This window comes from Gigantopelta aegis, chromosome 8 (genome assembly GCF_016097555.1).
Source record: "Gigantopelta aegis isolate Gae_Host chromosome 8, Gae_host_genome, whole genome shotgun sequence".
Classification (NCBI taxonomy): domain Eukaryota; kingdom Metazoa; phylum Mollusca; class Gastropoda; order Neomphalida; family Peltospiridae; genus Gigantopelta; species Gigantopelta aegis.
Window position 1 is genome coordinate 76506011 of NC_054706.1, and position 26156 is coordinate 76532166.

At 36.3% G+C, this 26156-nt stretch overlaps 2 protein-coding genes across 6 annotated transcripts in view; both read left to right on the top strand.

Annotated features, from left to right (window-relative positions):
* The first annotated feature begins 203 nt into the window (after positions 1–203).
* LOC121380102 (coilin-like) lies at positions 204–10955 on the top strand. The gene is made up of 7 exons (XM_041508858.1): positions 204–445; positions 5629–6769; positions 7264–7446; positions 8437–8484; positions 8999–9065; positions 9710–9789; positions 10396–10955. Exons 1-7 carry the CDS (start codon positions 204–206, stop codon positions 10435–10437), a joined length of 1803 nt encoding a protein of 600 aa, XP_041364792.1. The 3' UTR covers positions 10438–10955.
* Positions 10956–12345: 1390 nt separating this feature from the next.
* The window catches only part of LOC121380103 (rab11 family-interacting protein 3-like), a 104037-nt gene continuing 90226 nt past the window's right edge, over positions 12346–26156 (top strand). For 3 of the 5 annotated variants that reach the window (XM_041508859.1, XM_041508862.1, XM_041508863.1), the window contains exons 1-2: positions 12347–12687; positions 25294–25399. In XM_041508859.1, coding sequence (XP_041364793.1) covers positions 12544–12687; positions 25294–25399 — 250 coding nt within the window. In that variant the 5' untranslated portion in view covers positions 12347–12543. Of the gene's footprint in view, positions 12688–25293; positions 25400–26156 lie in introns of all 5 variants that reach the window. The other 2 variants (XM_041508861.1, XM_041508860.1) reach the window with 1 other exon arrangement.

Below are 26156 nucleotides of genomic sequence, written 5' to 3' on the forward strand. Positions count from 1 at the left end.
AATACCGTTCATATTTTCATGATTTACCTTCACATACGACAGCTACAAATATCAGTGAAATATATTTCATTAGTAAAAAGCGCAAATACAGCTAATATATATTGCATTATAAAACTGCGTTAATGTCAGGCGAGCGTAACTTTGGAGAACAGAGTCTGAGAGTGTCTAGCAAAATGTGGAAATACAAAGAAAGAAGAATTGGAATGGCTGCACCCATGGAGAAATGTGCAAGAATTAAACTGTTTTTTAAACATGATAAACTTGAGCCTTCGTGGCTGTTTGTGAGAACAAATCAGTTGCCATGTGTTGCAGACATCGAGAACCAGATTCGATGTAAATTCGACCTCGGATCTTGTGATGTCAAACTGTATTTGTCTGGATGCATCCTCCCAAAATGGGAGAGCACAGAGTTGTTGCATGACAATGATGCTGTTGATGTTTTAATGTAAGAAGATATAGCCCGATCAGTTTTAATCTGTTAATATAGCTGTATTCCACTCAACACTAACTGGCTCTGTAATGGAATGTAACTAGTGTTAACTGTCTGTTAATTAGGTATCAGGCTAAAACGTCACCGTACCAAAACGACACCACTTTTTGATGGCTAAAACGGCACCAAACTTAACAGCACACATAAAACATCATCAGTTATCGTGGGGCTTACAAAATGTTTAGGTATAGCTCTCCACCAACCACTAAATTGGAGTGAGATACGTATTCATGAAGTTTAGATTTCCAGGTCACATTATCAGCAAAACGTTGTAAATTAATTAACCAAGAAGATGAAACAACATGTGAACAGTGACTCAAAATAAATTTAATAACAAAACAAATTAAATAGGCCCCTACTTGTAGATAATTTAAACTGCTTTGTTGATAGTAACTTTTCTTCTGCTTGTCTGCACGGCATTGTAACTGTTTATTATTGTTTTTGTAAGATTATATATCAATTGTTTAATTTAAATTTATACATGTGGGTTGTATATCTTATAAATAAATACTTAACTAATGTGGGTTTTTTAAACTACCTGTATAACAGAGTCCCCAAATGACCGAACACAAAAAGACTTTCTATCAATCAACACAATTTCTAAGTAAGCAACAAAACACCATTTATATAATGTATATATATATATCAATCATTTTTAATACAAAATTACACGTGACAATAATAATTAAATGTTCCTACTAAACACTACAAAGATACACAAAGACACATACAAATTAACAGACATTTAAAATTGAACAAAATAACATAAAAATTGACAAAGACGCATAAAGATTCACAAAGACGCACAAAAATGCATAAAAATTGATAATCACATAAAAATAATGACAAAGATGCATGTATTGAATTTGTTGATCTGCTAGTTGGTTGCCTCAAACTTTCATTTAATTAGATACTGACGTCAGACAAAATACAAAAGAAAACATTTTATTAAAAGAATACACTAATGCCAAATAAAGACCACCATTCCTCTTAAAAGAACGCCATTAATGCGCCAGCATCTAGCCTCATCTCGCAAGTGAGTAGTGCCTATCAGTATGCTGCGTGAATTAAATTTTGCATAACCGACACGCGAACAAAACGATCGTTCGCATGATATATTGTGCCCTGAGGTTAGATGATTAAACACTGTTCTCTACGGAGAGTTCAATTTGTTACCGGCCCATGAATGGCAGCACACCTTCCCAGCAACTGACTGAGGGAAAGTTCTCCATCCTGATATTCCCCACAAACTTGGAAAATGTTTTCCTGTCGGATGGTTGCCGTCTCTCGTATATACGTTCGAAGGTTACCTTCCTGGACCATCCTGGTCTGGATAGGCAGCAATCGGGCCTCCTTGTACAGTTCAGGGATTCATTTGTAAATCCCTTGTGGCTGGTCTCCCACCTTGTTATTAATTCTATGATGCCAACCTGAAATAATAATATTAAAACAATAACTACGATATCTGAAGTATTAATTGGATAAATTTGAATGCATAAAGTATGGATATGAACGATACAGTGACATCGGGAAAAACTTTGGCAACCGCCTTCCACATTGCCATTTCAAAGTCCATAACACAGTGTGTCATGACAGGCTCCTCCGGCAGAAGTTGTAGCAGTTGACGAAGCACCTTTACGTAGTCAATTGTCCTCCGTCGGGACATCAACACAAAAACCATCGGCAGCATTTTCATGTTGTGGTTGGCTGTTTGAATAACGGATGCAGGGCAAGTGGATGTCTTATTTCTTACGCTACAACGCAAGTAAATTTTTATGCCACAAATTTTCTGAAAACATATAAATAAAATGTTAAAAATAATATAGTCATACGGCGACCAACAAAAAATTGTAAGCAACATAATGACATTTTCACTGATGTTTATAATCATATAATTATTTACATAAAAGACACGGTTATTCAGTATATTTAGAAACAAATTGCCTTACATGTATGACAAAGCTATATCCATTGTGGTCAATTAATTTCTTTTTTCCTTTCTGTGATCCAGTGTCTACTATGTAGTATTCTTCCGGTTCTGCATCCGAAATATCACGTAAGGTACCGTCTGCAATCGATCTGCAAGTATTAAAACATATTTGTTTACTAGTACGTTTATAATAAGCATCTCATTTGCAAGTTTATCAACTTTTTCTAGTATGTGAATATAGCTATACCTTTCTTGAACCTCGTTTTGTTCGTTGTTTTCATCAATAGATGACGCTGATGATACATTTATAGCCGAAATGTCAGGGACAGTCATGTTCACGGCATCGATGTCTGCAATTGATCTGAAAGTAGTAAGGACATGTTTGTGGTAGGCCTATAGTGTAAGTACTGTGATCTAAAGAACATTCATGAAAATTGCATGAATTGTCGTAGTGCAAGATTCAAGAAACATTGAAACTTAAAATAACAAGTAAAACCACTCACAGTAAGAATATTTAGAAATAACACACCGCAATCAAAATGTGGTAGAAAATTAATACCTGTGTTGATCAGCAACAGAGGCTGCCAATGTGACGTTAATAGTCGAAATGTCGGGGACAGTCATGTTTACGGCGTCAAACTCTGTGTTTACTGATGACTGTAGGTCGACGTCAAAAGTCGGGTGTACACCTATAGATTCAAGTTCCTGTACAGCCTTGGAAGACTCGTCTTGTCTGTTTTCCAACACATCGGTTTCCATAGCTGTTATGAGATAGACATCTATCGGAAAATTCGGCACCAGATGTATCAACAATGGCCTGAAAGCAATGAAAAAATTTCTACATGCTCTTACTCTTTACAATATTAATAGCACTCTTACGTACCTATCAAATAAAAAAAACATTCACTTCATAAAAAACGTGACCTGTATTTCATCTGTGAATATGTATACACGTAATTTTAAAATTTTTGTGGTGAAATACATACAATACGTTACCTTAATTGATCGTGTGATCCATATATCACTATTTTATTTGGGACAGTAATTCCACATCCGAGCCATTGTTGGGTATTAAGAAGAAAAACAACATGTAGGCTACAACCATTATTGTATTCATGAATAAATAGTTGCATTCGTCGCCTTATATTCGTGATACACCTCTATTATTTACTATTAAGCAATTGTTTGATAATAAATTTGTGTAGTCGAAGGACCTTACTAACTTACAAAAATACAATCTAAATAAATATTGATATTGTAATTTAAGCTGTGTAATCTAAATAAGTTAATTTTATTAAATAAAAAAATGCTATAGAAATAACTCTGGATTGTGCTGTTAATGTTATTTTTAAAAAGTGTTTACCTCAAATTCTTCAAGAACGTCATTTTCTAACCGGTTCAGGCATGGCGTACACTTCCAGTCGATTTCCTTGTCGTTACGTACAGCTTTCCTGTATTCTTCTTGAGTAATGTTCGTTTGGCATGTACGATGCTGCCATAAACAACATTCTGGACATTCTAAACATTGTTGTTTAGGTTTACATGTTTTTTTGCATAAAATGCAAAGATGCAGCATGTTGGATCATACTTCATGAAATGAATGTGCCCTGACTGACACAAGACATACCGTATTTAAACGCAACTCATACTTGAGTACGAATGAAAAGAAAGCCAACATCAGTTAATTTCTTTGTACAAGTGAGCATCCTCCGTTATTGTTTACTTAATTACAGAACAAAGTATTTCCTAGGGTACTGTGGAGAATTTGAATAGAATGCCACCTGCGTACAAAGCGCATTGCATCTTATGTGATGTAATACAGCCGGCCAAGATCAGACAGATTAAATTCCTATTGTTTGTGTTGGTAACAATTAACAGAGTAAGTAAATAATAGTAATATAACTAATAGGCTAATAATAATAATAATAATAATGGTTCTTTGCAGAATGACCACAAATATAGGGAACAATAATAATATTTGTGAAAACAGAACACGCATTATTTAAAACATTTTATTATTAATACAGTAATATTAATAACAGTAATATAAACAACAATACTACTACTACTACTACTACTATAAACTAAGCTATAAACTAATATTTATTAACCATTCGTGGAAACTAATATTTATTAATCATTCGTGGTGCCATTTTAGCCAATGCATGGTTCCGTTTTGACCATATGTTTCGGTGCCGTTTTAGCCAATGTGAGGTTCCGTTTTCGCCAACGTGTGGTGCTGTTTTAGCCAAAACTGTTCTGTTTTCGCCTGGTGCCGTTTTGGCATGGTGCCGTTTTAGCCCGCATCCGTTAATTATATGGTACACAGGCAAGTCAGATTTATTTTAAACTAAACCCATGATGCACTAATCTCTGCGATTCTGTTGGACGATATTTGTTGTACTATGAAATCTGATTAAAATACACAATGTCGCAATTATATGATATACTATGTACCTTATGATGCCATTTTTGTTCAAGTAGGGGCTGTCATATAATGGAATCACCATCCGGAGAACATGTCAGGTTTTCCCTTTGAGAGGGCGAAGCATAGTCTGATGCATGGTTGATCTAGGGTCGATCACAGTCAGTGGGCCCATTGGTATATCAAAGGCCATGGTGCATGAGCTATCCTGTCAGTACTATTGAAAAAATGTAGCAGGTTTCTTCTCTAGACTAATTATGTCATAATTAAAAAAATTTGACATCCAGTTGCTGATGATTAACAAATCAATGTGTTCTAGTGGTGTCTTTAAACAAAACAAACTTTAACTTTTCTCTGACAAATCCCACGTGTCATACAATGAAATTGATGTGGAAATATGATACTGAGAACGACGTGTGTCTGACTTTGCAAATCTGTGACAATTTTAATTCAGGAAAATTAATAAAAATATTAAGTGTCAGAAAAAAATATATAATGAAAATTCTATTTTGGTGGGGTGGGCTGGGAATGGAAGTTGTTTTATAGGAAATGATGTCATGGATTTAAAACTACAAGATCTTTGTTGAAAAAGTATGTTCTGGTTATTTATTAAAATTATATGTTTTATGAATCGTACCAGAATAATTATCACTTGTAACACAACACAAAACTAAGTTTAAAACTTTGTCACCATGTTTTTGTATTTTGTTTTGGTCATCTGAGTTTTATCTTTTGATAGAATAATGGTCTATTTTAATCTCCTTTTTTTTTCTCTTTCTATAGTGACAAAGATGCCTGTACTGAAAATGATACCAGAGAATTTATCAAACAAAGGAAAAAGAAGCATAAAATAATCATTGACAGAAAAGATGATATTGACAGTGAAATTCTAAACCATGTGGATACTGGTCATCTCAACGACAGTACGACAAACACGACAGATGCTTCACAACAAAAGAAGAGGAAAAGAAAGCATAAGAGCAAGAAAGAAAACGACATCACTGAACTGAAAGACAATGATATTAATTCTTCAGTGTGTGTTACAGCAGCATCAAATGTGAGATGCAGCATTGAAAATGATGATGACATTTTGTCCGAGAAAAAGAAAAAGCACAAGAAGAGAAAAAAAGATGTTATGGAAGTGATGGATTCCATTTGTCAGGATCCAGAGAGCAGCTTTGTTTTTAGAAGGAATCCAGGTGTGTTACCAGGTACTACTAGTAATCCATCAGAAAGTGTGATTAACAACCATTCTAGTAATTCTACTGGTGATATGTTAAGTCCACCGTCTTCTGTTAAAGCTAGCACTGTCCCAGTCCCAGTAGTTCCTGACGATTCTCAGGTGAAAAAGAAAAGAACCAGAGTTCGTAAGAGAAAGAGAAAAACTTCTGCAGCCCAACAAGACACTTCAGCGACTCTAGCCAGTGATAAACCAGAAGTCACAGCCAAAGAGAACAGTGACTGGCCGGTCAATAAGACTGTCAAACTGAACTTACCGTGGTCGAAACGACCACATAACAAACGAATCACGTTCAACGACTCAGCTGAGTCTAATGATGAGGATAGCGTTGTGAGAACATGGGGAAAACCTGAACATCTGTCAGACCCAAATGATTTACATGACTTTTCAAGCACAGCCGATCACAATGGAGATAATAACAATGTTTCATGTGCGTCAAAAACATACAGCAGGGTGGAGTTTTCATACAGCAATTCTGTAATATCCAACAGCAAATCAAGGAGTCCGAATCTTGTAGAATCAACTCTGAATCATGTGGAATCAGCTCCTGTTAGGTCAGAATTGGCGAATGGTGTGAAAGTTTTCACCAGGAAAATGCCAAAAAGACAGTCGGATCAGTTCCGCGAGATAAGCAAACAAGAACAGCTGAACACAGTAGCCACAAACGTGTCAGTGATTTTGAAGGTTGGTCGAGGAATCTCTATGTACTATATGTAGAACTTTAGGTCAGTAATAGAGATGGCAGTTAAACTGTAAATTTGTGCATGCGTAAATTATGATTCAGTGAGAAACTGAGAGTTAATAGCATTCGTTATATCATGGTCATTAAATGCAAACAAGGGAGATAATTATGTTCTTCTGCAGATGCAGTAATATTGTTCGAGATGGGGTATCATGGGTATGTCTTAAACAAAAGACACATATTGTATTCCAAAGTACATGTACATTCATGGACATTATAAGTATGTATGTGTGGCAATATTCCCAATATACACTGGCACTGCTCAAATATAGAAATCTAAATTTTACATTCAGCTGTTAAACAATGGATTTTTTGTTTTTGAAGGGTTGGGGAGCACTTCTTAGTTTGGGCAACACATGTTGACCCCGAAATCCCCCTCTGGTTTTTTTCCTCTGTTGTGCTGTATGTTATATTATTAAGTATTCTTCTTTTTTAGAACTCTTCTGAAGAACCACATGAAGGTGTTTATGAAGAAAGCACTGAACCTATGAGTAAAGACACAAATGGATTTGATGGAGAAGATGACGGTGATATGGAGACCGTTCCCATTGTTAGGGACTACACCGGATTCCCAGCCTTGTATGGCCCACCGAGAACCGGAGACAAAATAGCTTTCAAGGTGATTATTTGAAAACAGCTTGTTTTGTCCATTCTCATAAAACAAAAACAGTTCACAGAAACCTTAATCATTGCCGATTTGTTTAGCTCCACCAATGCCTGTGCTTATAAAACTTTACAGTCTAGTAGTACTTACACTGTAAAGAATTTTGGCTCGACCAATTTTCAGATATTTTGAGTATTATCTTGAACATTTTTTAAAAAGTGGCTATAATATATACAAAAGTTTGTATTAAAATTAGTAATTTATTAATTTCTCTATGGGCAGAGTGAGCGTCACATGCATCCAGTTTGTATGGCATTGCCATGACTTTCAAATCTCAAGATATTAATTAGTCATGAGTCTAGACTAAACGTTTTATAGAATCACAGTGCCCACGGTGTCATTATTTGTGTGGATTTACAATGAAGTCATCATTACAGATGACTCACAAACAGGGCTCACTCTGGGCAAGCAGAAAAATTCACCAAATTATCTGATAAATTTAAAAATTGCAAAAAAACAGTTATTTTCAAGCAAAATGGCAAAATAATAAATTAAAATTAAATTTGCCATTTTTTTCTAAAATTGGCAATTGGTGAATTAGGCGATTGCCAGAAGTAGCCCTGCACAATGTACATTTACAAAGCGTGGCTGACGTATGGCACCATGTAAATGATGCACTGTTTGTGTTTATGGAAAAGTGATACCTTGCACAGACAATAGTATTCAATAGTGTAGACATTGGTTAAAATAGTTTCTCATGTTAATTTATTTTAATTTCATACCCTACTGCTTACTAAACAATTTTGAGTTGGGTGTTTTTAAGTTGTTGGGTATTGTTGTTTTGTTTTTTGGGGTTTGGTTTAAAAAAAAAATGTTTTTAACCAATACTGAAATTTTTATATTCTGTACAATATATAGTTTGTTTTGTTTATCGACACCACTAGAGCACATTGAGTACAATATATATATTTTGTAGAAATAATTTTTGATTTAATTTTGTAATAGGTGTTGGAACTTTCCGAAACATATGAACCAGGGATATCTGATTACAAGGTCAGAATGTGTTAATGTTTTACCAAAATTACAGTCCGTGCATCCATGCATTATATTTTGGTTAATGATGTAAGTGGTTAACTGAAGAGATTTAAAAAAAAAGAAGAAAAAGAAGATTTTTGCACTGCAAAACGATGCTGTATGGGGTAACTTAATATATCTGAGGAATCCATTCATGTGTTAATGTTGTAAGCAGACAGAGGTTTTAATTATAAGATGTATAACCTACTCACCAGGTAGATGTGCAGGAATCTATGCAGCGGTTGGGGGTGACTATAGTGACCAACATTTGTTTAGGGGGTTGAATCATGCTAACCATGGAATTTGGGGGGTTTTAAATAAAATTAGTTGGAGCAGGGGGATTCATCCTTTAAACCCACTACCCACCCCCAGCATACTTGCCTGATCAGACTAATATATTTTATACAAACTAATACCAAATGGTGTCTTTGATGTGTATAAGTGTTACCCACTCTTTCATTTCCTGTTTGTAAGTTGATGTTGTTTTCCCCAGGAAGCTGAAGTGCTGCATTATGATCCAGATACAACCATGATCTCACTGAAAATACTCAACAAATCAAGTAAGACTCATTTGGGTTTCTTTTTTTTTTCGAGGGGGGGGGGGGGGGGGGGGGGGGGGGGGGGGGGGCAGTAATGTTATTAAAAGTAATGTGATGGGCATTTCAATCCTTGCATGTTTTTCATAAAATGTTTGTGTCGTCGGTGAGATCTAGTTAGAAAGTAATCACACACAAAACACCAAGCCTAGTTGATATCCCATAGCAGAGTAAACCTTGTAAAAACATATTACTATATTTACATGTATCAGTTTTACAAGCGTGATTTTTTAACTTTTTTATGGGATTATTGGGTGGGTTTTTTTACCAAAAAATACTTTTGATGAAGTAGATAGGAATTGATTTGAATAGTTTAAAAATTATTTTCAAATTGAGAGATTTTTTTTTTTTTTTTTTTTTTTTTTTTTTTTTTTTTTTTTTTTTTTTTTTTTTTTTTTTTTTTTTTTTTTTTTTTTTTTTTTTTTTTTTTTTTTTTTGGTCATTATTTTCAAATTGAGAGATTTTCAGATCAACTTTTAATTTGGAATGGGTATCACATTCCTAAAACAATATATTTGAAGTCTGTTAACTGAAATACAATTTTTCGTTAAATTCTTTGTACTTATTGCAATATTATAAATAATTTTTACAAAATGTTTACTTTGCAGACATTCCGAAAATTCCTGGTAAATTTGATATAACTACTGAAGAGGACGACAGCATTGACGATGGTTCAGAAAATCAAGTGGTAATGCACTCAATTTAATTAGAAATTAATCTAGATAATAAAAACTACTTCTGAGAAATATGAGATGGTAAAATCTCGAAAATTGACAGTTGGTATTTTTCAGCAATTATTTGAAACTGTTCTTTGTAGTTGTGTAAGCATTCACCTGGTGCACGGTCGGTCTAGGATCGATCCTCATCAGTGGACCCATTGGGCTAGTTCTCATTCCAGCCAGTGCACCATAACTGGTATATTAAAAGCCATGGTATGTGCTGTCCTTTAGGAAAGTGCATATAAAAGATCCCTTGCTGCGTTAGGAAAAATGTAGTGGGTTTCCTCTCATGACTTCGTGTCAGAATTACCAAATGTGTGACATCCAATAGCGGATGATAAATTAATCAATGTGCTCCAGTGGAGTCGTTAAACTAAACAAATTTCTTTCATCTGGCATGTAACAGCCTATAGGATTAAAGGGACTCCCTGATAGTCCTGGTTATTTGCGTTCTAACTTTATTTTGTTGAGATTCTTCAGACAGATAAATTATTTATAAACGGCACATTCCGTGTTTCTTGAACTATTTGTATTTGGGTTTTTTAAGGTTCAAATATTCTTGTGGGTTTTTCCAGATGCATGAATGGTCTTCACTTCTGGAGCCGAAACTGCTTTAAGATGACACTGTGATCCAGAATTAATTAAGAATGATAACTCTGCCCTTAACAAAAAGAATGAGAGGGGGGAACAGGGAGAGACAGAGACTTTTAATTGTGTGAATTTAAATTTAAAATTGCTCTGTGTTTCTATTTTTGGTTCCATGTTGTCAATGTGATTAAGGGAGACAACTATTCGTAGATGATTAAGTAAATTAGCGAAATTTATTAATCTGGACACATTTTGGACAATCTATACCATCAGATTATCATGGTATTTGATGTTCCTGTTGATACATCTTGTGACAGCAACTTGTTTCAGCTTTTCTTATTGGGTTAATTTGATATTTGGTAGTATCGTCAACATCTTCTGTTAATATTAATGTTTTTGTTACAGTGGGGTAAGAACTACTTAACTTGACCACTTGTTGATTTGTACATCCAGGATTTGCTTTATAGAATCGGCAATTTCAAGTGTGATTGTAATGTTCATATGTCTCGGACACAATTTGTTTGTTGTAATAAACTGTACAATTATATTATAAGCTGGCATGTTGCTGGTTTTTTGTTTCATTTATTTTGTTTTTGTGTGTCTTGTTTGGGGGGGGGGGGGGGGGGGGGTTGGTAGGGGATCTTATTTCAATCAAAAAGGGATTTAGGAGATTGTGCAAATATTATCTGGTCTTCATGAAAATGTTTACCAGAACTAGAATTAAGAAGGGAAACAACTCTTTGAGAACATCTCTAGCTGTAATGGCAGAACTGCAGGTTTAGTTTTCAATTTAGGTACTGTATATTAAAAGTGGTGGTCTGTCCTGTGCTGAACTGCTGTTAAAAACACATATTAATTTCTTCAGTCAGATAGGCAATGTTTTAATTCAGTCTGTATACTCTGTCTCTTTTTAAACATTAAATAACTTGAAATTATTTATCAAGCCAAAGAGTTTAACATCGTATAGCATTGTTTGTCCATGTATTGTATGTCTACATATAATAACTATCGCATAAAACTATTCCATCATACTTTCAATAGCATATATGTAATTTCTTTATTATTATTTAAACTCTTCTTCATTTGATTATTTAGTTAGGAGTAGGCCTATATACATATTTAATACTCCACTTTAATTGAAGTAATTAGAATTAAAAACTATAGGTATAGCCCAAAAAATGGGTGAGGATGGAAACTTTTTGGGCGTGTGTTCCTATATGAACTTACAACACCTAAAATCATCTGACATAAAGATATTAATTTTCATTATTTCTAAAGTTGATATATATTTATCTGTGTATTTCAGCAATAGATCTTATCATTTGATTTAATATATGCAAACTAATATTATAGTAGCTTGTATTTGTTATAAACAAAGTAAGGAGGGAATATCCATAGTTACCACATTGGGGGGGGGGGGGGGGGTATAACGGGGTTTCATTTAAGACTACATCAGTATATTATTAAATATTTGACATCCAATAACCACTAAGAACACTTAAAAAGTTGATTGTTTATCAGTCGTGGGCTACCAGATAGAATAATTTTTTTTTTATTAAATCAAAAAGTTATGTTAAAAAATGTTTATATACATAATAAATAAACTCGGGCACAAAAACAAAGATGTGTTGTTTTGTTTTTGTGTTTTTTTGTACATGGATTTTAAAAATAAATATTCTTTCCAACAAACGATATTTTTTTCATGTATTTTATTTACATTACTCCGCACTAATTGCACGGGATTTTGTCAACAGCAAATGTGTGTACTGTCTGCGGCGAAAGTAAAATAATTTTGATCACTCGCTGTAATTCTTGTTTGTTTATTTACGTGACGTAAAACTTCCTCACCACAAGCTTATATTCAGATTCTTACGCCAGGTAATCTGGTAATCAAACTAAGCAGAAGACACGGAAGTATGTTTTAAAACTCAGTCCACAAGGCATGAAAAATGTATTGTAATTAATAATTATTCAGTTATAAGTTAAAACAAAAAAAGAACTCCATTTCATCGGATAAAAAGGACACGAACTATTTCTGCATTCGTTATTACTTCCGGGTCGCGCACCTGGTCGTTGTTAGGTCGATAACGGTTAATCAGCTTGTGGAGTAGGTGGGGTATTCCGATGTCGTTTAGATGACTTCTATGGACGAGAACCACGACTTGATTGAACGTCTGAGAAACATCTTTAGTTTGTGTGACGACGACGACGACGGCTTTATATCGGCCGACCACTTCAGGGAACTTGCCGGGGAACATTTCGGTGCCGCCGGCTCACAGGTAGGCCAATGTGCAAACAGACTGGTTCATTGTTGATCGCGGTGACTGCCGATCAAACAGCTGAGTGCCAATGATTATATCGCGTGCTGATCATACTGATGTTTATGGTTTTACTGTAACCAACACGCTGGCAACCACGTTCAAGTTAAGTTGTTTTATTTAACAACTCCATTTAATGAGCACATTGATTAACTAATCATCTTATTGGATATTGTCATTTGGTCATGCTGACACGTAGTATTTAGAGGAACCTTGCTACACTTTTTTTTTTTAACAGTGGGGACAATGTGCAAACACAAGTCTTGTGCACATGCATTCAAGGTTAATCTTGATGAACTAAGGTGGGAGGGGGCGAATCTGAGCTTTTTGAGTCTTTTCAATCTGAGAATGGGTCCACATAGGGGATTCGATCCTGATTCAAGCACACCATGAGAGCTCTCTATTGACAGAAATGTCCCCACCACTTTATGTAATAAATCTAACAGTTAACAAAAGCTAATCAATTACAGCCCTTAATAATATTATACCAGTCGTGGGGCACTGGATGAGATGATGACAGATCCAATGTGGTCCGCTGAGAAGGTTTGACCCTACGACCTAAGCACCATGTAGACAAAACTGTTACTCTCCTATCTGTAGTACTACACACTATATTAATGTAAAGTTGGTGGCCTTTGATATACCAGTTGTAGGGCACTGGATGATATGGGTGGGGGTGGGGGGGGAACAATGGGGTTTGTTGAGAAGGTTTGACCCTAGGACCCAAGCACCATGTAAACAGACAGTTATCTGTCGTGCCACAATCATATTATGTAAAATGGGCAGCAGGATGTAAATTACTGGTATATTTGTGACCATGTCATGTGTATTAGGGTGGTGACAACCACAATGTCTATGAGTCATGTTATAGGAAAATATATAACATGATCCCCCCCCCTCAGCTACGCCAGTTCTGTTGTGAGAGACGTTTTGATCAGCTTCAGTGGTACAGGAATTAAGCCATCGACCGTAAGGTTGGTAGGCACTGGGTTTGGATCTCAGTACCAGCAGCAATTCAGTCTGAATGTTTAATGGTTCATTGGGGAGGTGTAAGGACACTCATTAAAAAGAACAAAGGAAATGGTTTATTTAACGACGCACTCAAAACATTTTATTTACGGTTATAATTATGGTGTTGGACATCAGGGATTCTAGAATTGTTATAAAAATCCACTAGCCATGGGATCAGTGATTTAAAAAATGTACTAGCCATGATTAAAAATCCACTAGCCCTACTTTAAGTAAATACAATTTTACTAATAGGAGTAATCCGATAAGTCACCTAAAGACGGAGATGGAGTTTAAAACCCCAGTATTTAAGGGGATCGGTGGACAGGATATTCATATTTACAAAATACACTTGAATACAGCATTTGACAAGGTGGGTTTTTTCACTAGCCATCGGGCATGGCGATAGTAATTATTTACTAGCCCAATATTGAATATCACTAGCCATGGGAGTGGAGCTACCATAATCTAGAAGCCCTGCGGACATATGGTTACGGATCACATAGATATTGAGGGGGGAAACCCGCTGTCACCACTTCATGAGCTACTCTTTTTGTTTAGCAGCGAGAGATCTTTTATATGTACCATTCCATAGACAGGATAGCACATACTACTGCCTTTGGATGTTCATTAAGACTGACAGCTAAAAGGTTGTATAAATGACATTGAATGAAATGTTTGGTTTATGACACAGAAACATTTTAAACCATGGCTGTGGTAATTTTAGTGTAGATAATGAGAGAGGAAACCTACGAAATAGCAGGACAGTACATACCATGGCCTTTGATTAAACCAGTTGTGGGACACTGGTTGAGATGGAGGGTGGGACGTATCCCAGTCATACAGCGTTCGCTCGATGTGCGGTCGGTGTGGGATCAATCCCCGTCAGTGGGCCCACTGGGCTATTTCTCGTTCCAGCCAGTGCACCATGACTTGTATATCAGAGGCCATGGTATGTACTACCCTGTCTGTGGGATGGTGCATGGGTTTCCTCTCTCAATATCTGTGTGGTTCTTAACCATATATCTGATGCCATATAACCGTGAATAAAATATGTTGAGTGCGTTGTTAAATAAAATATGTATGGTTGGGATGAAGGAAAAATAAAGGAATGGGTCCACTGAGGAAAGAAGGAAATGTTTTATTTAACAACGCACTCAACACATTTTAGTTACGGTTATATGGCATCAGACATATGGTTAAAGACCACACAGATATTGAGAGAGGAAACCCGCTGTCGCCACTTCATGGGCTACTCTTTTTAATTAGCAGCAAGGGATCTTTTATATGCACCATCCCACAGACAGTATAGTACATACCATAGCCTTTGTTACACCAGTTGTGGGGCACTGGCTGGAACGAGAAATAGTCCAATGGGGATCGATCCTAATCCATTGAGGAGGTTCGATCCTGCGATCAAAGCACATCGGTCAAGCACTCTAGTGACCAAGCTAGACCCAGTTCCTAGTAAACATAATGCAATTTCATTGGTTTACTAGTATATTAAATATTGGGAAACATGGTTGGGGTTGGGGGGGGGATGCTACACTAAGGCTGGATGATTATACAAACCCATCCAGGGCTGGCTCTGAGTCAGCAGACAATTTCATCAAATTATCTATTAAAGTTTAAAAGTCAATTATTATAGGAAAATATTTTCACCAAATTATTTTTATAATTTGCAACTTGTGAATTTGGCGAGTGCCAGAGCTAGCCTGGCCCTTGTAGCTGATTCAGGTGGGCACTCTACCACTGAACTACACAAACAATTATTGATTTAAAACAAAACATTGTGGTATGTGTTGTCCTGTAGCTCATTCAGGTGGGCACTCTACCACTGAACTACACAAACAATTATTGATTTAAAACAAAACATTGTGGTATGTGTTGTCCTGTAGCTCATTCAGGTGGGCACTCTACCACTGGACTACACAAACAATTATTGATTTAAAACAAAACATTGTGGTATGTGTTGTCCTGTAGCTCATTCAGGTGGGCACTCTACCACTGAACTACACAAACAATTATTGATTCCATTCATAGACCTGATCAGTGGTTTTATGCACTGTAGAGATTTAAAACAAAACATTGTGGTATGTGTTGTCCTGTCTGGGGAATTATGCTAGTTCCAAAGACTACCTTGTGGCATGTAGTTTCAGTGTGCAGTACCTTGTATCATCAATCACGTTCAGTCACATAGGTGTATGTTTTCTATTCTAATCAGTAATTAATGAATGAATGAACGTAAGGGGTTCATGTCTATCAAGTGCTCATACAAGATAACTTTCATTCCTATCCTATGACTGTTTCTCTACTACCAGTTACATTCAGCTTACTATAAACGTAAAGTGACAGATACAAATGAAAAACAAAATGAATGGATGTTTAACGACACCCAGGCACGAAAAATACATAGGCTATTGGGTGTCAAACTAGGGTAATTCAAAACATGAAGTGATGATCAACATCACTATAAAATTTAACAGTCAAATAAAAACACAGTGAAAAGAACTGTGCAAAAATACAAATATCACAGATAGGTCAAATTAAAATTTAGAGTAAGTCAGTATCGCGTAGAAACTGTAATGTAAGTTCTGGATGGAATTGAAATGATTCCATCACATTTCATTGTCCAAATATATCGTTTCGAGTTTCTTTGAGACGATTACACTCCACCAAAATGTGGCTCACCATCAGAGTACACTGACAGTGCTCACATTGAGGTGGAGGATCTTTCTTCAAAATAAATGAATGGGTCAAGTTGGTATGACCGATGCGAACATGACACAATGAAAAACAAATATTCCTTTCTTTTAGTATATTGAGGTCAGGATCTGGTTCAGTCAGTAGAGTGGTTGGCTGAGATGCTTGGGTTCTAGGATTGAACCTCATTGGTGGACCTGTTCTCTGCTTTTAAAATTTCTTTTTATACCAACTAGTGCCCCACGACTGGTAAATCAAAGGCCATGGTATGTGCTGTCCTATCTGGAAAAGTGCACTTAAAATATTAATTGCTGTTAATGGAAAATTGCAGCAGATATCAAAATGTTTGATATCCAATAACCAGTGATTAATTAATATGTATGCTCTAGCAGGGCTTGAGTTTAGCAGCAGCACCGACGGCAATTACCTTAGCTGTGATTAGGGGCTATAGCAATAGCTGGATGAAATTATTAATATTGCCATCCGTTTAACGTATAGGTTTTGGCTTTTATTTGTTGCATAAAGTTAAAGTTTGTTTTGTTTAATGACACAACTAGAGTATCTTGATTTATTATTCACCAGCCATTGGATGTCAATTATTTGATATTAGACTTAAGAGAGGAAACCTGATACATTGTGACATTAGTAGTAAGGGATGTTTTATATGCACCATCCCACAGACAGGATAGCACATACAGGGCTTCTAGAATTTGTATCAAATTCACTAGCCATGGGATCAGTGATTTTTTTTAATTTACTAGCCATGATTAAAAATTCACTAGCCCTAGTTTACTTTAAGTTAATACAATTTTACTTAATAATAGTAATAATCAGATATGTCACCTAAAGAGGGAGATAGAGCTTAAAAACACTAACAATGGGGGGTTGGGGTGGGGTCAGGATATTCATATTTACAAAAGAGACTTGACTGCAACATTTGATCAACGCAAATTCACTAGTCGTCAGGCATGGTAAAAGTAGTTATTTACTAGCTCAACATTGAATATCACTAGCCATGAGAGTGGGGCTTCCATAATCTAGAAGCCCTGATATACCCAGTATCAGTACAAAATTGCCATAAAGGTAAAAAAAAATCTTAAGTTAGAGCTCTGCACTCTGTCACCACACCCTTCTGATTCACCAGACAGTAGTGAAAATCACATGTGTACTACCTACGCATAAAAATAACACAACAAAGTACATGAATTCTTAACAAATTGTTGCCATTAATTCACTTAATGTTACAACAAAACACATTAGTGGTTTGTTCTTGGCCTGACATGGCTCTGCGGTGAAGACACCTGTCAGGGACTGACCTTTAAAGTTTATTACAATGTTTGAAGTTGGGTGTCTCATTCTGCTGGACTACCGCTGGTGACAGTAACAGTTTATATCACTGGGTACACATGCACTGCACATGCAGACAAGTACATATGTGTTCCTTTGTGTTAATCTTTCAGACACCGGTTTTAGCCATCTCTTAGTATTTAATTAGGCTTATTAATCAGAAATGTGACAGTTCACAACAAACAGTTTACTTTGTTGTAGAAAATAGTGAACATCAGACTCTCTCTCTATCTCTTTTTCTTTCTCTCTCTCTCCCTCTCTCTCCATCCCTCCTCTCTTTCTCTCTCCCTCCCTCCCTCCCTCCCTCTCTCTCTCTCTCTCTTTCTCCCTCCCTCTCTCTCTCTCTCTCTCTCTCTCTCTCTCTCTCTCTCTCTCTCTCTCTCTCTCTCTCTCTCTCTCTCTCTCTCCCCTCCCTCTCTCCCTCCCTCCCTCTCTCTCTCTCTCTCTCTCTCTCTCTCTCTCTCTCTCTCTCTCTCTCTCTCTCTCTCTCTCTCTCTCTCTCTCTCTCTCTCTCTCTCTCTCTCTCTCTCTCTCTCTCTCATGTGTGTCTTTCTGTATCTTCTCTTTGCTTTATTATTTATTATTCTTTCTGTGACATGTGTTTTATCTCAGTTGGTGGTGCTTACCTAAAATACTTGTGTCGTAGAATTGAGCATCCTCAGGAGGTTTTTTCCCATGCCAACCAATTCTTCATGACTGGTATATCAAAGGTCATGGTATGTGCTGTCCTGTCTGTGTGAAAGTGCATATAAAAGATCCCTTGCTGCTTATGGAAAATCAGTGATCACTGGTGTTGTCATTAAACATTCGTTTCAATTTATTTTTGTGCTTATATCCAATTGAGGTTCAAGCTATCTGGGCTGTCTTGTCCAGGACAGTGGGTTAGTTGGTTAGTGATTAGTGAGAGAGAAGAGGATGTAGTAGCCTTACACCTACCCAATGAGCCCTTAAGAACTCTCTGGGTTGGAGTTGGTATCGGGCTGCGAACCCTGTACCTACCAACCCGATGGCTTATCCACTTATCGTCATTAAACAAAACAAACTTAATTGTTTTGGTTTTTAAAATCTTTTTATGCTAGTAAGTTAGAAACACCTCCTTATCGGACTGATGAGACATTGTTATAGCTGTCATGAGTATTACAATTTTATACAATGTTATATACATATCTTATTCCTGTAATAGTTTGCAATATTAAACAAGTTTCTAACTATTAAAGCAGTTTACTTATATGTTATAAATATGAATTTACAAAGTAAAAGGAGATTTGTAATTCGCCTGCCCATTTAATGCTTCATTAAATGTGTCATCATAAAAACGTTAAACTGAATGGTCTATTTTAAATTCTTAAACATTGTAGCCTAAATATACTTGAATTAGCAGCTTAAACATAAGGAAGCCCAAGGATATTCCATAAATAATCTTTATACGTATGTTTACACCACAATCGTGTAAGTTATATAATCACGAAGTGTTGTATGTACACTCATTAATAAAATGTTGTGCCCAAAATGCACACCCAAATTAAGTACAAATAGATTGAACTCGAAGCATTTCGTCTCAAAATCACTGAAATGTTAAGCGCTAAACACCAGATCCTGTCTAAATCAGAAAAATATTATGTCACCAGCATGATCCGATTTAGACCTGTGACACATACACCCAATAGCCAATATGTATGTTTGTGCTGGGGTGTCGTTAAACATTCATTCATTCTGTAGTACCATATACAACCGATGACAATCTTTTATATGTCCAGTTCTACTGATATGACAGCACATACTTTTGCCGTTTATATATATATATATATATATATATATCATATAGTTGATAGACAGATGGTTGGAATGGGAAATATCCCAATGTGTGCACTGACTTGTCACCCATCACAGCTCATGTAAGTCTACACCAGGAAGCTGTATCTTGCTGAACCCAGTACAGTGCAGGAACACAGGTTACGTACTACTGGTATTCAAATTAACACGACTGGGAACATGACCACACTGACATGGATTTCTGTAGGTAACAGGACAGGGCTATGTAGCCAAGTTTTCAAAAAGATTTACAAAAAGAACTGTTTTCAAAGTGTTAAGTCTCACTGGAATACTTTATTTCAACACTTATTAGACAGGTGTCATGCTCTTTAATCAACAGAGGTTAAAAGTGTTAAGTCTCACTGGAATACTTTTATCTCAACACTTGTTAGACAGGTGTCATGCTCTTTAATCAACAGAGGTTCAAAGTGTTAAGTCTCACTGGAATACTTTTATCTCAACACTTGTTAGACAGGTGTCATGCTCTTTAATCAACAGAGGTTTAAAGTGTTAAGTCTCACTGGAATACTTTTATCTCAACACTTGTTAGACAGGTGTCATGCTCTTTAATCAACATAGGTTCAAAGTGTTAAGTCTCACTGGAATACTTTTATCTCAACACTTGTTAGACAGGTGTCATGCTCTTTAATCAACAGAGGTTCAAAGTGTTAAGTCTCACTGGAATACTTTTATCTCAACACTTGTTAGACAGGTGTAATGCTCTTTAATCAACAGAGGTTCAAAGTGTTAAGTCTCACTGGAATACTTTTATCTCAACACTTGTTAGACAGGTGTAATGCTCTTTAATCAACAGAGGTTCAAAGTGTTAAGTCTCACTGGAATACTTTTATCTCAACACTTGTTAGACAGGTGTCATGCTCTTTAATCAACAGAGGTTCAAAGTGTTAAGTCTCACTGGAATACTTTTATCTCAATACTTGTTAGACAGGTGTCATGCTCTTTAATCAACAGAGGTTCAAAGTGTTAAGTCTCACTGGAATACTTTATCTCAACACTTGTTAGACAGGTGTCATGCTCTTTAATCAACAGAGGTTCAAAGTTAAAGTTTCTTTTGTTTACCGACACCACCAGAGCACATTGATTTTTTAATCATTGGCTATTGGATGTCAAACATTTGGTTATTGTGAGGAGTCTTAGAGAGGAAACCTGCTCATTTTTCTATTAAGTAGCAGGAGATCTTTTATATGCACCATTCCACAAACAGGATAGCACTTACCATGACCTATATACCAGTTGTGGTGCATTGACTGGAACAGAAAATAGCCCAATAGGCCCACAAACTGGGATTAAACATAGACCGACAGTGCACTTTACTACTGGGCTCACAAAGCAGAATAATTTATATTAAATATTCAATAATAAATAACAAACTAGTGCTGCTGTTTATGTTATGGGACACTGATAGTGAAATGTCACTCTAGCCAGTGCACCACTGATCCAGGATCGCTTAACCACAGGGCTATGTCCCGCCTGTCTATAAGTAATAGGACTTTGCTGTGACCGAATTACATAAAGCACCGATTGCTTAGCATTCTCACAGTGTTACGTCTCACTGGAATACTTTATCTGTAACACTTATCAGACAGTTGTCAGGGTCTTTGTTCAACCAGCAATATCAGATAATACACTCAGCTGCATATCAACCAATTCAGTGAAGTATGTTGTACACGTCCATATATGATATCATATCATGTGCTTCAACACTATCAGTGATAATGGTATTTAGTGATATAGGCATGTTAATTCATTTGTTATCTCCTGCTACCAACATAACCATAACTGTGTTATCTAATTATTTAAAACCACAAAGAAGTTGTTGTATCAGCTGAGTAACATATTAGAAATACAAATATTTTGATATATTTATTTTGACATGATAATTTGAATTCATTAAATAGAGTGTCGGAATGAACCTGAAATGTTCTTAAAGGGAGAGTAAACTCAAACATGAGCCTTATTTGTTGGAAAGATGCATACCCGGACCACCAACACATACTGACACTTTAACAAAGGAAAATTGCGTTATTTTAGAGTTAATAAAAAAACATTATTATTCCTGCTAACTGGGGGCAGCTATTTTCTTTTCTTTTTGAGGTGTCCAGTACTCTAGCTTGGGGCGAAGTGAAGTCAGCTCCGACCAATTCCTGTATGCACAGTGTAAACAAAAGCTTTGATCAACCTGGCTTGTAAAACAACATAAATGACATGATAAAATAATCAACTATTTAACTAAATATATTTCAAGTTGCATTAACTGAACAAAATGGGGTTGTAGTATTTTTCTCTGTAAAATAATCCAAAGGAAAAATGTACACTATTAGGCCTATTGGAATGCTATGTTGGAGCAAAAACAACAATCATTACCATTTTAGGGGCAACAGGTAAATTACACAATATCGGTATGTATTTTTTTGTCTAGACAGTGGTAATTAATTGGCTCGTCTGATTACCTATCAAATACACACATGCCAATCAGGAATCACAGGTAGAGGCAACTGACAAATAGACCAATTAACTAAAAAAACCACTCCGTGTATCATTTCAGTACGTAGGATAATATATAATTATTTCAGCTTGTGTAGCCACTTTGACAACAGTGGTTTATTTTGTACTGAAAAACAATATATATATATTTATTGCTGGCTTACTGGGATATATGTTATTACAGAACATTGCAATGCATAACTATTTTTTCATCCCGCCAAAAACAGGTAGACTTGTTTCTCTAGTTCTAAGACTCATACACGTTAAGTATTACCTAACCACCAGTTTGCCAGAGGGCGTATTCACTGGAATGAATAAAATTGCTTCCCCCACCCCCTCGTTATATCTATAATATCACATTTGACCGTTTTATGAATTAAATATAATAATATACTTGTTGATATTAAGCAATAATGTGCATTATATATCGTTGAAAAGCCTTGCTTAAGCATTCATTTAAGACATTGATAATTTTAACAGACACAAAATAAATGGGATTTAAAGAGAATAATTTAAAATAAAGAAATCTAAATTAATCATTGTGTTTCTTTTGATCAGTGTATATGCCAGAAAGTGTATATAAAGAAGAAATGTGTTTTCTGTAATGACAACACTAGAGCACACTTATTAATTAATCATTGGCTATTTGATGTGAAACATTTTTAGTTACATGGGTTATGTAGTCACGTGGATATACGGTTTGTTTGCTTTGTTCAATGACACCACTGTAGTGCATTGATTAATTAATCATCGGCTATCGGTTGTCAAACATTTGTGATTCTGACTCGTAGTCATCAGAGAAAACCCGCTACATTTTTCCATTAGCAGCAAGGGATCTTTTATATGCACTTTACCACAGACAGGATAGCACATACCATGGTGTATATAAAAGACACCTCACTGCATAATCAGTAAGAGTAGCCTATGTACAAACATGATTATGGTAATTTTGACTTTTGACGTAGATTGTTGACAATGAAGAAAGTGAAATGGTTTATTTAACGATGCACTCAACACATTTTATTTACGGTTATATAGCTTCAGACACATGGTTAAGGACCACACAGATATTGAGAGAGGAAACACGCTGTCACCACTTCGTGGGCTGATCTTTTCGATTAGCAGCAAGGGATCTTTTATATGCACCATCCCATAGACAGGATAGCACATACCACAGCCTTTGATGTACCAGTCGTGGTGCACTGGCTGGAGTGAGAAATAGCTTAATGGGCCCTCCGACAGGGATCAATCCCAGACCAACCACGTATCAAACGAGGGCCTTACCACTAGGTGTCATGGTTAGGCCATCGGTCTACAGGCCGGTAGGTACTGGGTTCAGATCCCAGTCAAGGCATGGTATTTTTAATTCAGATACCGACTCCAAACCCTGTGTGAGTGTTCCGCAAGGCTCAGTGGGTAGGTGTAAACCACTTGCACTGACCAGTGATCCATAACTGGTTCAACAAAGGCCATGGTTTATGCTATCCTGCCTGTGGGAATTAAAAGATCCCTTGCTGCCTGTTGTAAAAGAGTAGCCTATGTGGCGACAGCGGGTTTCCTCTAAAAAACAGTGTCAGAATGACCATATGTTTGACGTCCAATAGCCGATGATAAGATAAAAAATCAATGTGCTCTAGTGGCATTGTTAAATAAAACAAATAAACTTTACTAATAGAGCTGGGCGGTATTGAAATTTGAGGTTTGGTATCGATATCAATATTTTTGGGGTGATTTACCTCGGTATCGGTATGGTATTCGGTATTGACATGATATCGAGCACTGTTTTCGGTATACTCAGCTTTAAATGCGTACCTGTGTTAAGGCTCACCCGCTAATTTCATCTAAATACAATTAAATTCCATACAAAAGGCTCTCGTCTGATTTATACCAACCCATTTTGTGTCCGTCCGATACATTGTTAGTGCTTTCCGGGAGATATTTTTCAATACCGAAATTTTTGTATTTTGAAATTTGCTCGGTACAGTAAATCGGTATTGACATAATACCGATACTGAATGGTATATACGGTATACTGCCCAGCTCTAGTATCTAACAACCATACTGTGGTATTTTCTGTATAATAACCTGTGCTTTCACACACATACATTGTACACATATATTATATTGTTTATCTCAACTAGGCTTCAGTAGTCCTACGACATGCACCGAGGGCACTATTATTGACCAGTGTCTGATATCAGTGTGTATTAGACCAAGTGAGTGGTTTACCTAGTTATAGATAATTAGATGTAGGTTTGTTATTTTCCACATTTGTGTATCTCAGAAGGATATTTAACCATTAAGTATGGATTTAACTCTATGGGTATATTGAGTCACGACAGATGAGTGGCAATAAGATGTGACAGAATTCAGCCAAGCTACAGCAAGGTGTAATCTTTTATGACTACCATACTGTACATGTACATTCAGGAGGGTGCGGGATGTGGCTCAGTAGTAGAATGCTCACCTGAGGTGTGTTGTCCATCGAGAAACAGGATACAGGTGCAGATCCAGAGGTTTGTGAAGGGGGGGAAAGGGCATGGTAAGAGGAGTTTGAACAGGTTTTTATTACTATTATTGATGACGTCGGTGGAAAAAGTGAAGGGGTGCCTGTCCCTCGGTGCATCCACCTGAGTATTTTCCTATCCAGACATCATGTCCTTTTATATAGCTCATTAATGAACCTCTGGTTGGAGCAGTGAAACTCAAATAAGTATATTCACTAACTGGAGCCGATGTTATGACCTAAACTATCATGGGTACTTTGGGAGCATGCTTCCATCACAAAACTGTCCAAGCATGCCTGTCATGGTGACAACAAACTACTATTGATATGGGTACTTTTTTGGCATATTTTCATCAGAAAACCTGAAGTATGCCTGTTGTGGACACAACAAACTTCCACTGGAATGGGTAATTTTGTGGTGTGCTTCCATCAGAAAGCTTTTCAAGTACACAACAAACTATTATTGGGTATGTGTTTTAGAAATACATAGTTTGCGTCCATCATAAAACTGTCTAAGCACACCTGCCGTGGGCATCACCTTTGATTTGACTAGCGAGTTCTACTCGTAACAGGGAAATTAACTATCACTGTACCTTCGGGTTCAACTGTAGATGATGAACCTGCACTTACTGTATAATCTATACCTGCCTAGTATTAATCTTGCCGTCATTGTGTTGTTTTTGCAGGAAATTACAGGGATAATTAATCTGCTTGACCCTGAAGGAATAGGACTAATTAGTTTCGATAATTTCTGTGATGGGATTAAACAGATTCTAGAAATCCAGAGTCAAGGTAAGCAAATTAGATTTTTTACCTTTACAGAGTACGTTCCTTCTATAATGAGTCTGATTGGGTATTTACCTTTACAGGGTACGTTCCTTCTATAATGTGTCTGATTGGGTATTTACCTTTACAGAGTACGTTCCTTCTATAATGTGTCTGATTGAGTATTTACCTTTACAGAGTACGTTCCTTCTATAATGTGTCTGATTGGGTATTTACCTTTACAGAGTACGTTCCTTCTATAATGTGTCTGATTGGGTATTTACCTTTACAGAGTACGTTCGTTCCTTCTATAATGTGTCTGATTGGGTATTTACCTTTACAGAGTACGTTCCTTCTATAATGTGTCTGATCTTCTATAATGTGTCTGATTGGGTATTTACCTTTACAGAGTACGTTCCTTCTATAATGTGTCTGATCTTCTATAATGTGTCTGATTGGGTATTTACCTTTACAGAGTACGTTCCTTCTATAATGTGTCTGATTGGGTATTTACCTTTACAGGGTACGTTCCTTCTATAATGTGTCTGATTGGGTATTTACCTTTACAGAGTACGTTCCTTCTATAATGTGTCTGATCTTCTATAATGTGTCTGATTGGGTATTTACCTTTACAGAGTACGTTCCTTCTATAATGTGTCTGATTGGGTATTTACCTTTACAGAGTACGTTCCTTCTATAATGTGTCTGATTGGGTATTTACCTTTACAGAGTACGTTCGTTCCTTCTATATTGTGTCTGATTGGGTATTTACCTTTACAGAGTA

What these genes read in the sequence shown, in the direction of transcription:
- LOC121380102 (XM_041508858.1), top strand. Translation starts at nt 204, where the DNA reads ATGGCTGCACCCATGGAGAAATGTGCAAGAATTAAACTGTTTTTTAAA. An exon ending in GAAAATACTCAACAAATCAA is followed by an intron (nt 9,066 to 9,709) that starts GTAAGACTCATT and finishes TTTACTTTGCAG; the next exon opens with ACATTCCGAAAATTCCTGGT. An exon ending in ATGGTTCAGAAAATCAAGTG is followed by an intron (nt 9,790 to 10,395) that starts GTAATGCACTCA and finishes GGGTTTTTCCAG; the next exon opens with ATGCATGAATGGTCTTCACT.